The 14317-nt window shown below is 47.4% G+C and overlaps 1 protein-coding gene across 1 annotated transcript; it reads left to right on the top strand.

Annotated features, from left to right (window-relative positions):
- Positions 1-266: 266 nt before the first annotated feature.
- On the top strand, positions 267-13916 carry obsl1a (obscurin like cytoskeletal adaptor 1a). The gene is made up of 25 exons (XM_034611751.1): positions 267-782; positions 1762-3028; positions 3956-4225; positions 4407-4667; positions 4848-5153; positions 5486-5752; positions 5837-6112; positions 6202-6316; positions 6436-6596; positions 6720-6992; positions 7090-7365; positions 7468-7743; positions 7821-8096; positions 8178-8453; positions 8548-8817; positions 8903-9169; positions 9249-9518; positions 9628-9894; positions 10329-10595; positions 10676-10788; positions 10896-11049; positions 11217-11378; positions 12425-12529; positions 12635-12901; positions 13257-13916. Exons 2-25 carry the CDS (start codon positions 1852-1854, stop codon positions 13532-13534), a joined length of 6630 nt encoding a protein of 2209 aa, XP_034467642.1. The 5' UTR covers positions 267-782; positions 1762-1851; the 3' UTR covers positions 13535-13916.
- Positions 13917-14317: the final 401 nt, after the last annotated feature.

Below are 14317 nucleotides of genomic sequence, written 5' to 3'. Positions count from 1 at the left end.
TTCAAACAGCAGTTGACTTTATTTTTTCTCGGTTCAATCCTGAAGAATCATTTTCTAATTCAGATGTGACACCGGTTTGACCCTATTCATGGGTCAACGTGACTCATGACTGAAGGAGCTCCGGCAGGTGGGGCGTCCTTTCTCTCCTGAGGATTAACTCGGGATAACTTTTGAGCTGTGGGATCCATCGCGGCCTCCCCCCCTCTATCTTTAGTGAACCTCCGCCTGTGAATGGAGAGCCTAACTTTATCTGGCTGACTGTCATCGAAGCTGCTGGGTATTTTTAGGTGATGGCTTGCAGTGGCAGCAGCTGTGAAAGCATTTAACGCCGCCCACCCCCCCCCCCCCCCATTCCAACTCCCTCTCGCTCTTTAGCTGTTGGGACAATGACAGTGTGAGAGCTGACGCATAAGCCGAGCACTTGACTGAAGGACTGTGGTCATTTCCCTCCCTGCCACCTGCACCCGAACGCCACACGGACCGGACCCCACAAAGACGTGATGCCTGCGACCATGGACCTCGGATTGTGAATGGAAGATCGGATTTTTCTCCCTCGCTTTGACTCGGATTGACCAGGAGCTGTGTCTAAATACAACAAACCAACCCTGAGGACAAGAGCTGAAGCCAATATCCACAATTTCAACGGGTCAAAGAATAATTCCAAGAAGAGCCAAAGGTCACATGACTTAACTGAGGCCTGCCTGAACGTTCTCAGGACTTTATTTTGAAGCGAACATCACAATAGAGACACGATGATTTGAGGAGGCTGACCCACAGCAGCGGTAAGTTTCTTAAACTAGTGACATTAGTTCTTAAAAGCTGCATTATGTGTATTTCCTGTCTCACTGCCTCCGACATTCAGGCAAACTGCTTAAAGAGTGTGTATCATGTCTTTACTGATGATGAGACGTAAGAAATACCTGACATGCTACACAGAGAGCTATTTTCTGGACGAGACATGAGCACACGACTGTGCAAGAGGATGGACTTCAGATGCGTGAGCCTGGTGCGTCATAGAGAAGGGACAACAGCAATGCATAATGACACAAAAAAAAGATGGTGACATCATGAGGAGCCACAGAAAAGACAGAAAACCTTTTCCGCTGGGGCAATATCAAACCGAAAGCTGCTAGATTCATGGACTGTAATAAGTGTCAGAGGAATCTGACTCCACATAACAAAGGACGTGGGTTGTGGCTAAACTTGAAGACATCGTGACAACAACAACACAGTCCAGAAACAAGGAGAATCCAACGGGAAGGATTCACAGTTTGCGATTTCAGGTGTGTCACTGCCCAGTTTGTGTGCTGTGGGACACATGGACTCCGGTGTCTTTTTTTGGACAGACTACTTTATAAATACACTCTTCAATGACTTACAGCACCAGCTGTGAGACAACTGAGAGTGTTTGCTCAAAACTCACTTAACTAAACCACTACAACATGTTTACATCGGTTCAGCTTTGCTCACTATACACTAAGTATTTTGAAGAGCTGAAACATTTCAGGCCAAGTTCCCGGTCGTTAAATGATTCAATTTAAAGCACAGTCCAGATATATTTGTTATTTCTCACTTTCTATTTCTCACAATCTTCAGGTTTGGGTCAGTTGTAAACAGAAATGTGTGTAAACAGTCAAAGCAGGAAAACTTAATTTCAACCAAAAGGATGTAAGAAAAATGTTGAAATTGTTTTGCCGTCCAGAATATCTACAAAGGTTTTGTATATTTCTCTCTGAAACACAGATTTTCTCTTTCTTGCAGCTCCTTCACCACGGACAAGACCATCTTTCCCAGGAAATCCAATCACAAAATACACTTCTTTACTCGAACCAGACACAAGGCGACATTATCATGGATATTTTTGGAGGTGCTCCTCGTGTTGTGGGCTACCCGCGCCCTGTGCTGGCACAGTGCGGCACTGATGCCACGCTGAGGTGCCAAATCGGCGGCGACCCTCGTCCTGACGTGATCTGGGAACGTAAAAATATCCAGATCTTGTCTGAGGGACGCTACAAGCTCGCGGAGGAGGGAAAAGCTTACCTGCTGACTATTACTGGAGTCACCCAGCAGGATGCTGGCCAGTACATATGCAAGGCTAGAAATAGCATAGGTGACACGTATGCTGCAGCTTCCCTCAAAGTGGAAGGAGAAGCACAGCAGCAGGAAGAAGAGCAGAGGCAGCTAGGGGTCAACGGCGTGAAGCAAGAAAATGGAGGACACCTGAATGGCTACTGCGAAGTGCAAAATGGTGAACACAGGGGAGAAAATGGAGCAGAGATAAATGGAGAACACAAGTGTAATGGCAAGTTTAGTGAAAAGCGAGAAGAAGCTGATTTAATATCTGATGAGAAGCCTCGATTCCTCATCAAGCCCCTCTCTCTGCGCGTGGACCGAGGAGAAGATGCCGCCTTCTCCTGCAAAATTTGGGGCACTCCCGTACCAGAGGTGACGTGGGAGAAAGATGGGAAGAAGCTGCACGACATCTTCGAAAGTTCACACTTCGGCGTGTGCAGCCAAGATGGCGGCTGGTTCCAGCTCAAGATCTACAGGACGCGCATGCCAGACAAAGGCGTCTACACCTGCAGGGCCGTCAACTGCCAGGGCGAGGCCTTGGCCGGCGCCATCCTCCTCGTGGAGCCCGTACCAGAGCGGGAGGAAAGCAAAAGGTCCTCCCTAGGTCAAACTAACAGCCAGTGGTCGCCAAAGCTAAGAGGCGGGCGACTCAGTTCATCAAGGCTCAAAGAGGAGGCGCCGGTCAACCCGTCTGCAGTCAAGAAGTTCGCAGTGGCCGAGGGGAAACACGCCAAGTTCCGGTGCTTCGTGACGGGGAAGCCAAAACCCGAGATCATCTGGAAGAAAAACGGGGTTACCCTTGAGCCAGGGAGGCGTCACCTGATATTTGAGGACAGGGAGGGGTACTACACGCTGAAGGTTCTGTACTGCAAAGAGCCGGACACGGGGCTGTATGTTTGCGCAGCATCGAACGCTCTGGGAAACACCCTCAGTGCTGTTCACCTGTCTGTCAAAGGTAAGAGATACTTCGACATCCATAAACCTGCTTTTAAAATGGATTATATCAGTGTCCACAACACAAACAGATTGATGGATGGATGGATTTCCAATTTCATAAATAATGCAAAATATCATGAAGCTGCTGCAGTGAATCATCTAAAATGTATTAAATCATAGTCTTCGTTATGCCAAACAAGCACAAGACCAAAGAACACAACACATTTCAAGAGATTCTGCACCAGCGTCACTTGCAAGACTTTCGAAATAACAACCAATGAAGTGTCCTGATGTGTCACCGATGCTCGTCTCCAGCCACACACATAAAACGTGGTCACATTAGCCTTTGTCGTGGCTAATTGCTTCCCCTGCATCGTTGAAATGTACGGCATCGCCTCTTAAAGCAGTTAATCATTTTGTCCTGATCCCTTGGTAATGGGCAGATAATTCTCAGGGTCACACGAGTCCTGCCCCGTGCCAGCTGCCTCTGTCACAAGCGTCCGTTTAGACCCGGGGTCAACGTGTCAGTCGTTAATATGCGGGTAATACAGAGTGGCGTCGAAACAACTGAGATTTGCTTCGTAATTATTTAGCGGTGACGAGAGAAACGGAAGAAGCTTGTAAGAAGCTCACTATTATTATATTATATTATTAAATACTATATATTTACACCAGGAGTGGTGAAACTGAAGGCTACCACAGGTTTCTATTTCTAATTTTACACACTGAACCTTTAACTTTCTGTCTGTTTATTAATTAAATGAACTTAAAGGATCACTTAAATAATTAAATAAACTTAAAAAATTGTGTTTTAATAATCTAGAAATATTTAGTAAATTTAAACCATGCGCTGACTTGTAGTTACATTGTTTGTGTTTAAAACGATACAGTAAGCCAAGACGTGTAAAGAAATCTTCCATCATTACCCATTTCCCTTGTTCTCCAGGCCACGCTGTCCGCTTCAGGCATCCATTAAAAGACGTGGAGGTGAGGGAGCGGGACGTTGCCGTGCTGGAGTGCGAGATGCCCGACGAGTCGCTCCCCGCCGCCTGGTACCTGGAGGACCAGAGGCTGATGCCCAGCAGTAAATACGGGATGGAGCAGAAAGGAAGCAGAAGAAGACTCACCATCCATGACGTCGGGACAGACGATGACGGCGTGTATCTGTGTGAGAGGCCTGACGGAGCGAAGAGCATCGCGGAGCTGTCAGTTAAAGGTACGATGTGCCGAATGCAGAATCACAGTATTTCGCATTAGTAAAAAAGTAAATTATTATGTGCAACGCTTTTACACTATAATCATAATAATTCATTATTATCAGTAAGAGAGAAATGTGTCAGTCTGATATAAACTTGTGCATCTACAGTCAATAAATCAAATATTTTGTCTACTCACAGGTACTATTGTTCGTAAACTTCCTCGGAAGCTGGAGGTCCTCGAGGGCGAGAATGCAGTGTTCTGCGTGGAGGTGGAGGACGACGAGTTGGAGGTCCACTGGTTCAAGGACGGCCTGAAGCTGCACGAGACACACCAGACGATCCTCAAGACTTTTGGCAGAACTCACATCCTGGTCTTTGTCAACGTGGCCCACCACGACTCAGGGGTGGTGACGTTTGTCACCGGGGGATCCAAGACGTCATCACGCCTCAAGGTCAAAGGTACTTTTAGGAGACAACAATTCCTTTGCCTCATGGTTTTCTGAACTGGTTTATCAGATAATCATTTAATTCTTGTCTACAGAAACACCCAATAGTCCCCTTACATTCAATCAAGTCACAGATATTAGTCATCTAAAATATGACAGGTGGCCTCTCATCCTCCTCCTCTCTGTCCTTTAGCCTCCAGACACTGTCCCCCTATCGGCCCCGGGGGCGTCCAGATGGACGTAGATCGACCCAACAGCGCCCTTCTCACCTGGGTTCCTGCCCCCAACAGCCAGACGTCCACCCGCTCCATCTTCGTGCTGGAGAGACAAGAGGTGGGCTCCCAGGAGTGGCAGAAGTGCTTCAGCTCGGAGACCGCCACCTCAGCCGAGGTTGGCGGCGACAGCGTGCCGTGTGAGGGCGACTACCGCTTCCGCGTCTGCTGCATCAACAAGTACGGGCGGAGTGGTCACGTGGAGTTTCCCAAAGCCGTCCACCTGGGTGAGGAAAAGTACATATGCGTTATTGTGCGTGTCAATGATAACCTGAACATTACATACTGTATATATATATTTTAAAACATTTACGTTTTTAAATTGGTTTCCTGCCAATAGTTCATGTCAGTGTGGGGTGAGAATAACGTTGCAAACACATACAATTTAATTTAGTTGTAATTGTGCAGTTTCAAGCAAAGACTGGCTTGAAAACATTTATCTTGGTCGTGCTAGATGAGATCAGCGTGAACCCACATGTAGGAAACAAAGGGCAGGAAAGGGAAAAACCACATCACTCTTATCAGCTCCTCCTGTATTCTCTTTTTCCTTTTTTCTTAGTTCCTGGGCCCAAAATTCACAGTCGCCTCCAGGGCTGTGAGGTTGTGGAGGGCGAGGACGCTCGCTTCTCCATCGAACTGTCTGCCTCCATGGTTGGAACCTGGTTTCTGAACAGCGCCCAACTGCAGCACGGTGGGCGGTACTCCATACAACAGTCCCAAACACAGCACTCGTTGGTTATCCATGACCCCCTCACGACGGAGGACACAGCAGAGGTCACGTTCATAGCCAACGGAGTCCGCGATTCGGCCGTGCTCAAGGTTAAACGTACGTGTTCAAATCGGTTCATCTTGCCAATAGTGGAATCATGTTTTAGGAGTTTTTTTAATGTATATTTTCACTTGTTTGCAGCTGCTGTGATCAAATTCAGCCCTCTGTCAGAATCAGACAGCAGTAAGACGGTGGAGAGTGGCGACGCTATTGTTCTCTACTGTGAGGTCTCCCACCCCTCGGCGAAGGTATCCTGGTTCAAAGATGGCGAGGAGCTCCAGCCGACCGACGGCCTCACCATCCAATCGGATGGGAACATGAGGAGGATTGTGATCCAATCGGCTGACGCGGGTCACTCTGGAGTTTACACATGTGAGACTTCAGGGGACGTCATCAAATTCAACGTGGACGTTGAAGGTAACAGACATTCGATTAACAAGTTCACCCTCCTTGTACCTTGGGTTTCGGCTGTTGACATCCTTCCCTCGCTGCTCCCGTCTGTTCAGGTCCTCCTGTACAGTTTGGGCCGGTCCCACAGGAGGAGCTCCATAAGAGCAGCATGGAACTGGACCCCGTGGTGCTGCTCTGCCACGTCTCCAGGGAGGATGCAGACGTCAAGTGGTAAAGTCCTGCCGGAGACATGGCGGAGAAATATCTCAAATTCTGCTTTGAATTTCCCCTTTGTTTCCCCTAAGCCTGTAATTTGACACAATAGTGTTTTTGTCAAATCCGTGTCGCAGGTATAAGGACGGCCATGAGATCGTGCCCGGCGACAACATCACTCTGCAGACAGAAGGAACGGTGAGGAGGCTAATAATCCGCTCTGCAGACACCTCGGACGCTGGCAGCTACACCTGCCAGGCAGGAAACAACAGCATGGAGTTCACCGTCAATGTCAGAGGTACTGGGACATGTCTGACTCCTGCAGAAGATGCTTAAAACGAAGATCAACTCCTGAAAAATCAGATGAGACTTAAATTCTAGCTGTAATACAAACATGAACTGACCTGACGATGCTTCACAGAGCCTCCGGTGATGATCGTGGAACCTAAGGACGATGTTGTGATGGAGAGCTACATCTCAGAGGAGATCCACCTGCAGTGTGAACTGTCCCGTTCTGGCGGTAAGGTGCAGTGGTTCAAGGACGGCCAGGAGGTGGAGGCGAGCGACCACATCCAGCTGCTCACTGAGGGTCCGTACAGGAGGCTGACCGTCCTCTGTGGATCGGTAGAAGATGGCGGAGAGTACGTGTGCAAATCAGACGGAGACTCTGTTTTCTTTCAGCTTACTGTCGCAGGTTCGTTTGCACTTGCTTCTGCGAAATTCCTGTTAAAAGTCCCGTTTATAAGATTAACTGGTCAAATGAAGTTACTTTTATTTTTCTTCCTGTTCAGAGCCGCTCATCAGAATCGTCTTTCCAACTCAACCAGAGGTGGAGCTGAGCCACTTGGCCTCCGAGAGGCTGGAGCTCAGCTGTGAGATCTCGCAGTCAGATGCCCCTGTCCGGTGGTACAGAGACGGCCTAGAGGTAGACGAGGGCCCTGACTTGATCCTTGAGGCGGACGGGGCTAAACGTCGGCTTGTTATACCCATGACCACAGTGGAGGACACAGGGGAGTACATATGTGACACTGAAGATGACTCTGTGGCGTTCCTGGTGACTATAACAGGTGAGAATGAGGACATTAAGGTGATTATTTAGCCACTTAAACAGAATGTATAGAATTTCAATAGCATTTATGTCATTTATGTCTCTTTCCTCTTTTATTTAGAGCAACTTGTGACACTGACTCGTCCCGAGAACACACCTGACGAACTGGAGAGTTTTGCCGGTAAACCGATTGTGATGGAGATCAACGTATCCCGGCCAAATGCAGAAGTCAGGTGGTGGCTGGATGGCAAAGAAGTAGAGGAGAGCAGTAACGTCACCATGGCAGAGGACGGGCTCATCCGTCGACTGACCATCCACGTTCCCACCCCGAAGGATTCTGGGAAATACACCTGCGACGCTGTTGATGATCAAATTGATTTCCACGTCAAAGTTTCAGGTAAGAGGCAAACGATTACTTTGGAGATTTTTTAAAATATCATTTTCAGTGTCATTATTTTATTTCTGCATCCTCAGAGCCTCCGGTGATGATCTTAAGAAAATCAGAGATAAAGACAAATCTAAAATCGCTGATTTCTGACGACATTGTGCTGGAGTGTGAACTCTCCAGAGCCAACGCCGTCGCCAAATGGTACAAGGACGGCTGTCGGATTGAGGGCGATGAAAGGTTCTGTGAAGAAGAGGAAGGCGCTTTCCGCTCGCTGGTCATCCTCAACGCTGAGCTCAGGGACTGCGGAGAGTACTTCCTGGATGTTGGAGATGACAACATCGGCTTCCACGTTACAGTAGAAGGTAAAATCCCTTTAGAAGATTTAATGTTGACAGGAAACAAAGGTTATCACTTGTACAAATCACCTGTCTTCCCCCTTGTAGAGCCTCCAGTGACCATTGTAGGAAATTCAATTGACCCTGAATACCAGGAGATGGTGGCAGGTGAGGATCTGATCCTGGCCTGTGAGGTGTCCCGGGCCAATGCCCCCGTCCAGTGGTACTGCAACGACAGGCTGCTCGCCTGTGACCCGCGTACCAACATCGAGATCTACGGGACTCTGAGGAAAATCATCATCTCAAATGTGCAGCCCTCAGATTCTGGAAAGTACGTGTGCGACGCTGTGGGGGACAAGATGACCAGTGTCATCAGGATTCAAGGTACAGACGCAGGGTGTCGGGTCTCAAGCGTCTCCGTATAATCAGATTTTAAAAAGTCACCTCATATTTGCTTCTTTTCTCTTTGGCGTCAAAGAACCTCCGGTAACGTTCGTGAACAAGGAGGAGGACATTGTCGTGACGGCGTACGAAGCCGAGAGCGTGACCTTGACGAGTTACGTGTCCAAGGAAAACGCTCAAGTACGTTGGCTGAGACACTGGGAGCCTGTCGAAGGCGAACGCTTCCGAGCACTCGTGGAGGGCCACAAACGCACCCTCACCATTGATCCTTTGAGGCGCTCTGATGCGGGCGAGTACACATGCGACGTCAACACGGATCAGATCCACTTCAGCCTGCTGGTCAAAGGTTAGAATTTCAGATTATTTTTGTCACTGGACACCGAACACCTCCGAGTTTACTGCAAAGTAATATCTATTTTGCTGCATTGCAGAAATGAGAATCAGGTTCGTGAGGCCACTCCAGGACACCGTGGCTCACGCTGATGGTATGGTGACCCTTCGCTGTGAGGTGTGCAAGCCAAAAGCAGACGTGCAGTGGCTGAAGAATGGCGTGGAGGTGGTTGCGAGCAGGAGGTTCTCCATTCGGGCGGACGGCGTGGAGCGAAGCTTGACCATCCACCGATTAACCAGAGAGGATACTGGGGAGTACATCTGTGAGTCCAGAGATGACCGGACCGTGGCGTCGCTCAGAGTAGAGAGTGAGTATGACCGGACTCAGATTTTCCATCTTTTCTTACGTATGTTATCAGGTTGATGAACTTTCTTGTGTCTCGTCAGTGCCTCGAGTGGTGGAGTTCCTCACAGAGCTCCACAACACCACCGTGCTGGAGGGAGAAGATGCCACTTTCAAGTGCGTGGTTTCCCCCGAGGATATCCAGTTGGTGTGGCTCATGGACAACGAGGCGATGGAGCTGGGCGATCGTTTCCAGGCGACCCAGAACGGCCTTTGCCACACCTTGGTGATTAAGAAGTGCCAGATGTTGGACTGTTCAAGGATTTCAGCAGAGGCTGAGGGACAAATGAGCAAAGCCAGCCTCAAGGTTCAGGGTAGGAGGATTAAATGAGCGAGAGAGAGAGAGAAAATGGTGAAAATGGTTAGGAGAATGATCTGCAGTTCATCATAACTTTGATATCTGTCTCTCGTCTTTGACTTCAGAGGCTCAAGTCATGTTTACGAAGAGAATGGAGGCTGTCATGGCAGAGGAGTTAGGCGACGCCACCTTGGAAACGGAGATCAGCCTGGAGACGGGCGAGGTTCAGTGGATGAGGCAGGGGGTGGTCATACAGCCCGGTGCCCGGCACACGCTCGCCCAGAACGGCTGCAAACGCAGTCTGACCATCTGCAACCTGAATCTGTCGGACCGGGGAACCTACCGCTGCGAGACCCTGCACGACCGCACACAGGTCAAGCTCAATGTGGAACGTAAGTGGAGCGAGAAGGAGCTCAGGAGTACAGTTTGCCACTTTGCAACTGGAATCTCTTCTGACGCAGATTGAGTTCTGGGCAGCAGCAGAACATTTCATATTGTAGTGTGCTATTCACACTATGTCACAGATACTAGGAAGAGCAGGACCTCTACGTGTGAAAAGGTTATACAATAGTGCAATGAATGACACCATGGAGCTACTGTAGGTGTTGTTGATGTAATGTGATAGACTGAGCCGGGTCTATATTTGAACCACCCTTTGTTGTCCTTGAATCAGAGAATTCATTGCAGCAGAAGCAGCATGACTACATTTTTAATTCATCATAAAGTTTTGCCCAACAGATGCATCCTCTAGATTCTACAGGATTATTTTCTCCCGGCAATCCAGATGCTTTAATTAAATCCTGATATCATTTTTTTTCCAATCCAGCCCGTAAAATCGTGATCCGTAAAGTCCTAGCTGACCAAGAGACCTTTGAACGAGAGACCGCCTCCTTCGAGGTGGAGCTCTCCCACGCGGACGTGGAGGGAATTTGGCAGAAGGACGGCATTCGCGTGAAACCGAACAACCAGTGGCGCGTGAGCACCAACGGGCTCGTCCACAGCCTCACCCTGTCCAACCTCACCCTGGAGGACACGGGCACCATCGCTTTCTCCGGTGAGGGGGCGCGCACCACTGCCAGGCTCACAATCAAAGGTATGGAGAAAATAAAATAACCATGACTGACTGATCACATTTTTGATCTGTTGATTCACACTGTTACTCCGCACCGACAGAGACGCCGGTGTCTATCTTGAGAGCGCTGGCTGATGTCCGTGTGGAGGAGGAATTGCCCGCCACTCTCGAGTGTGAATTCTCCCGGCAAAACGTTGAAGTCAGATGGCTCAAGGTAACGCAAACCAACAAATCGTATTTTGATTGTATTAAAAAAAAGTACAAGATTTGATTATAGCAAGTTTAGACTCACAAGGAATACTTTTATCTTCTGTGCTTTAGAACGGGGCAGAGCTGAAGCCAGGGAAGAACTGTCGGATCTACCCCATGGGTCGGAAGCGGTTCTGTCAGATCTTGCAGTGCTCCTGCGCTGACTCTGGCACCTACACGTGTGATACGGGGGAAATTAATACTTCCTGTTCGCTGGAGGTTTACGGTAACTGTCTGGGCAGATATTACCAAACCCTTTAAAACATTGATGTTCATGATGAGTTGTGCGGCCAGTAATTTACCTGGAGCTGAGTGTGTGCTCTGCCTCCATCTAGTGGTTAAAAAGGAGATGATTCTTGACATCTTTCTGTGTCCCTGATCTTCATCTGACAGCGCACAAATTGGAGATAGTGCAGGACCTGGAGGATATTTACATCCAGGAGGACCAGAATGCCGTGTTCATGTGCGAGGTTTCTCTGGTCGACGTGACGGGAGAGTGGCACAAGGACGGCCACAAGATCCGGCCCACCAGCACCATCAAGATCCGCACAGAAGGTCAGAAACGGAATGGGGCTGATTGTTATTCTGAGAAATAATACCCACAATAAATTAGCAAAGATTGCAAAAGACTGAGTAACACATACATACGAATTAAGCCATCATTTCTTTTCACAGCTGTCAAATTTTAAATACACGTAGACTTTTAAATTTGGAAAACCTGATTAATTATAGTAACCTTTGACATTTGTTGTGCAAAGAGCAGGCACTCAGGTTACCAGAGGTATCACGAGAGGGGACTCTATTAATTCCCACTCGAAGAAGTGCTTTTAGTCAGTCAGCCTTCTCTTTGAAATCATCTAAAGAATGGAATCTGTTGCAAAAGCCGATACGAGAAGTAAATACTTGTCGTTCTTTTACTGGTCAGCTGAAGAAAAAGGACTTATTGATAATCAGATATGTGCAAATTAGACGTCTGACTGCCTATTTGCTACAGTTTGTCTCATGATTGTTTTTCCTTGCTGTGATATTTCTCGTATGTTGGGAAGTTGCTTATTGTTGTGCATTGCAACTTTCTGAATATTAGTCTGCATATATTGCTTGTATGTGCATTGTATTTTCATTGTAGGTTGCCACTGTAAAAACTGTCAAGGGACGACAGATGAAAATCAGCCTGTTGATCTAACCCTGGCTCATTTACAGTCATTTTGCTGTTGAATGATCACCATCCCTGTCAAATAAACAAATAAATGAAATGAAATTATTATTATAATTATCTTTAAAAACAAGGGCCATAAAGTCCAAAAGGTTACCACTGCAATCCAATAGATCACTTACAAACCAAATACCATTTTCCCACCAATCAATTAAATAGAGATTTCCTATTGATCACTGTTGTTCCTCATTGTTCAAACCAATAAAGTTTGTTAATAAAAAAACTAATCCCTAGCAGGACCCCTAGTGGTCAGATAGGGAACTACTAGAAAAAGATAAACAGAGCATATTAATAGGTGACAAATTAAATAAAAATAAAAAAAAGTGGAAACTTCAATTTACCTTCAACAAAGCTGTTGTTGTTGTTGTTGTTGTTGTTCCTCCATCAGGGACCAAACACTTCCTGTTGATGTGCAACGTCACAGCCGAAGATGCGGGTGAAATCCGGTTTGTAGCCAAAGACCTTGAATCCACAGCTTACCTTGAGGTGGAGGGTAAGATGCTTTTTAAAGTTTTTATAGATATCATTAAAGTTGTTCGAACTTTGATACATATATATACAAATTAAAAAAATGTCCGCCCCGTTTGTGTGGATGCAGAACTTCCGGTTTCCATCGTCAAGCCCCTGCGGGATCGCACGGCGCTGGAGAAACATCGCGTGATCCTGGAGTGCACCGTGTCGTCGCCCCGCTGCGGAGCCGCCTGGTTCCGGGGCCGGGAGGAGCTGGTGGCCGGGGGCCGGGTGGAGATCCTGGCGGACGGCTGCTCCCACAAGCTGGTGATCCAGCAGGTGGTCGTGGAGGACGAGGGCACCTACAGCATCCAGGTCGGGGAGCACACGTCCGAGGCCAAACTGCTGGTGGAAGGTGAGACTGGCCCGGATGAGGGATCGTGTGTAAATGTGAAATAAGAGAAACATCTACATTTCTTTACTCAGTCTGTGTGGTATCAAAGGTTTGAAAGGAGATATATTTATCTTTAATATCCAGAAGATACATCACCTTCCTCATATGGTCCACTGCTGCAGCTCCTCTTCTCAGCCTCTGTCAGAAACCTCTGTCTCTTTAAAGTGGTAGTTCACCCAAAAATGAAAATCCACTCTATCTACTCACCACTATGCTGATGGGAGGGGGAGGAAAGACAGTAACAAAGCATCATGTGTCTCCTTTAGTTTTATGGTTTGTATAAAACTTCCCCTTGTTTCCCTCCATGCCGCTGCAGCTCAGGCCCTCGTGATGGTCAAAGAGCTCGAGGACGTGGAGGTGACCGAGCCGGAGCCGGCGACTTTCCAGTGCGAGGTGTCTGTGGCCATAGGCAAGCCCCCCATCTGGACTCTGAACGGGGAAGCCCTCCACTCGGGCCCCGCCGTCCGGCTGGAAAACCACGGGACGGTTCACAAGCTCACCCTGAGGAGCACCAGCGCGGACATGAGCGGGACGGTCAAGTTCACCACGGGCAAGGCCAAGAGCAGCGCCGCGCTCAGGGTCGTGGAGGAGTAGAGGAGCGAGAAGGAGAAAAGAAAGTGACTCAGAAAGAAAGAGAAGGAACTTAACGCAAAAAAATGGAGAATGCTTATGTCCCATTGGACTTTCTTCATATGCATTTGTTGTGATTGGATCTCCTTTCCAATTTCAAATTAAGGGTATTCAGTGAAGCTGGGCTGGGACTTAATTAAGCATTTTAGTTTCTTCGGTCCAGTTATTCCTTTTTTTTTTATAGTGTGGATGATATTTATTTTCCTAGTTGACTTTACTTTGTCCTATTCTGATGAAAACCCCTCAAAATAAAATACAAAGCAAAATGAAACATATCCCACAAACTCTTACTTCCTGATGGTGCAAACAGAATGTTGTTATAGTAGTTTTATAAAGTGCGGCTGGATATATACATCATGCATATTGTTGTTTGTGTACATTTTTACACTTTAATATTTCTTGCCACTGAGATTCAATGTAAAAATCATCTTTTCACAACAAAAGAAATAACGACTCGTGTTCAGCTTTATATGAAAATGCTTTACTGGTATCACAAAAATCCAAAAATCGTAAATGAGACCATCACATCAGAATATAAAACTCTGCATCACGTCAAAAAGTGCAAATGTGCTCGAGGACCATTTCGCAATAAATAACAATATTTACATCCTCAGTTTAAAACTCTCACACACACACACACACGCAGGCACACACTTTGAGGTTCAGCTGCTGGGAAGGAAACGTACCACACAAGAACAAATGAAAAGTTAAGATCCTCCCAGCAGCAGCGTGGCGGTACTGGTCGTA

This window comes from Hippoglossus hippoglossus, chromosome 2, assembly GCF_009819705.1.
Source record: "Hippoglossus hippoglossus isolate fHipHip1 chromosome 2, fHipHip1.pri, whole genome shotgun sequence".
Taxonomy (NCBI): domain Eukaryota; kingdom Metazoa; phylum Chordata; class Actinopteri; order Pleuronectiformes; family Pleuronectidae; genus Hippoglossus; species Hippoglossus hippoglossus.
This window is presented reverse-complemented; position numbering and strand designations above follow the sequence as displayed.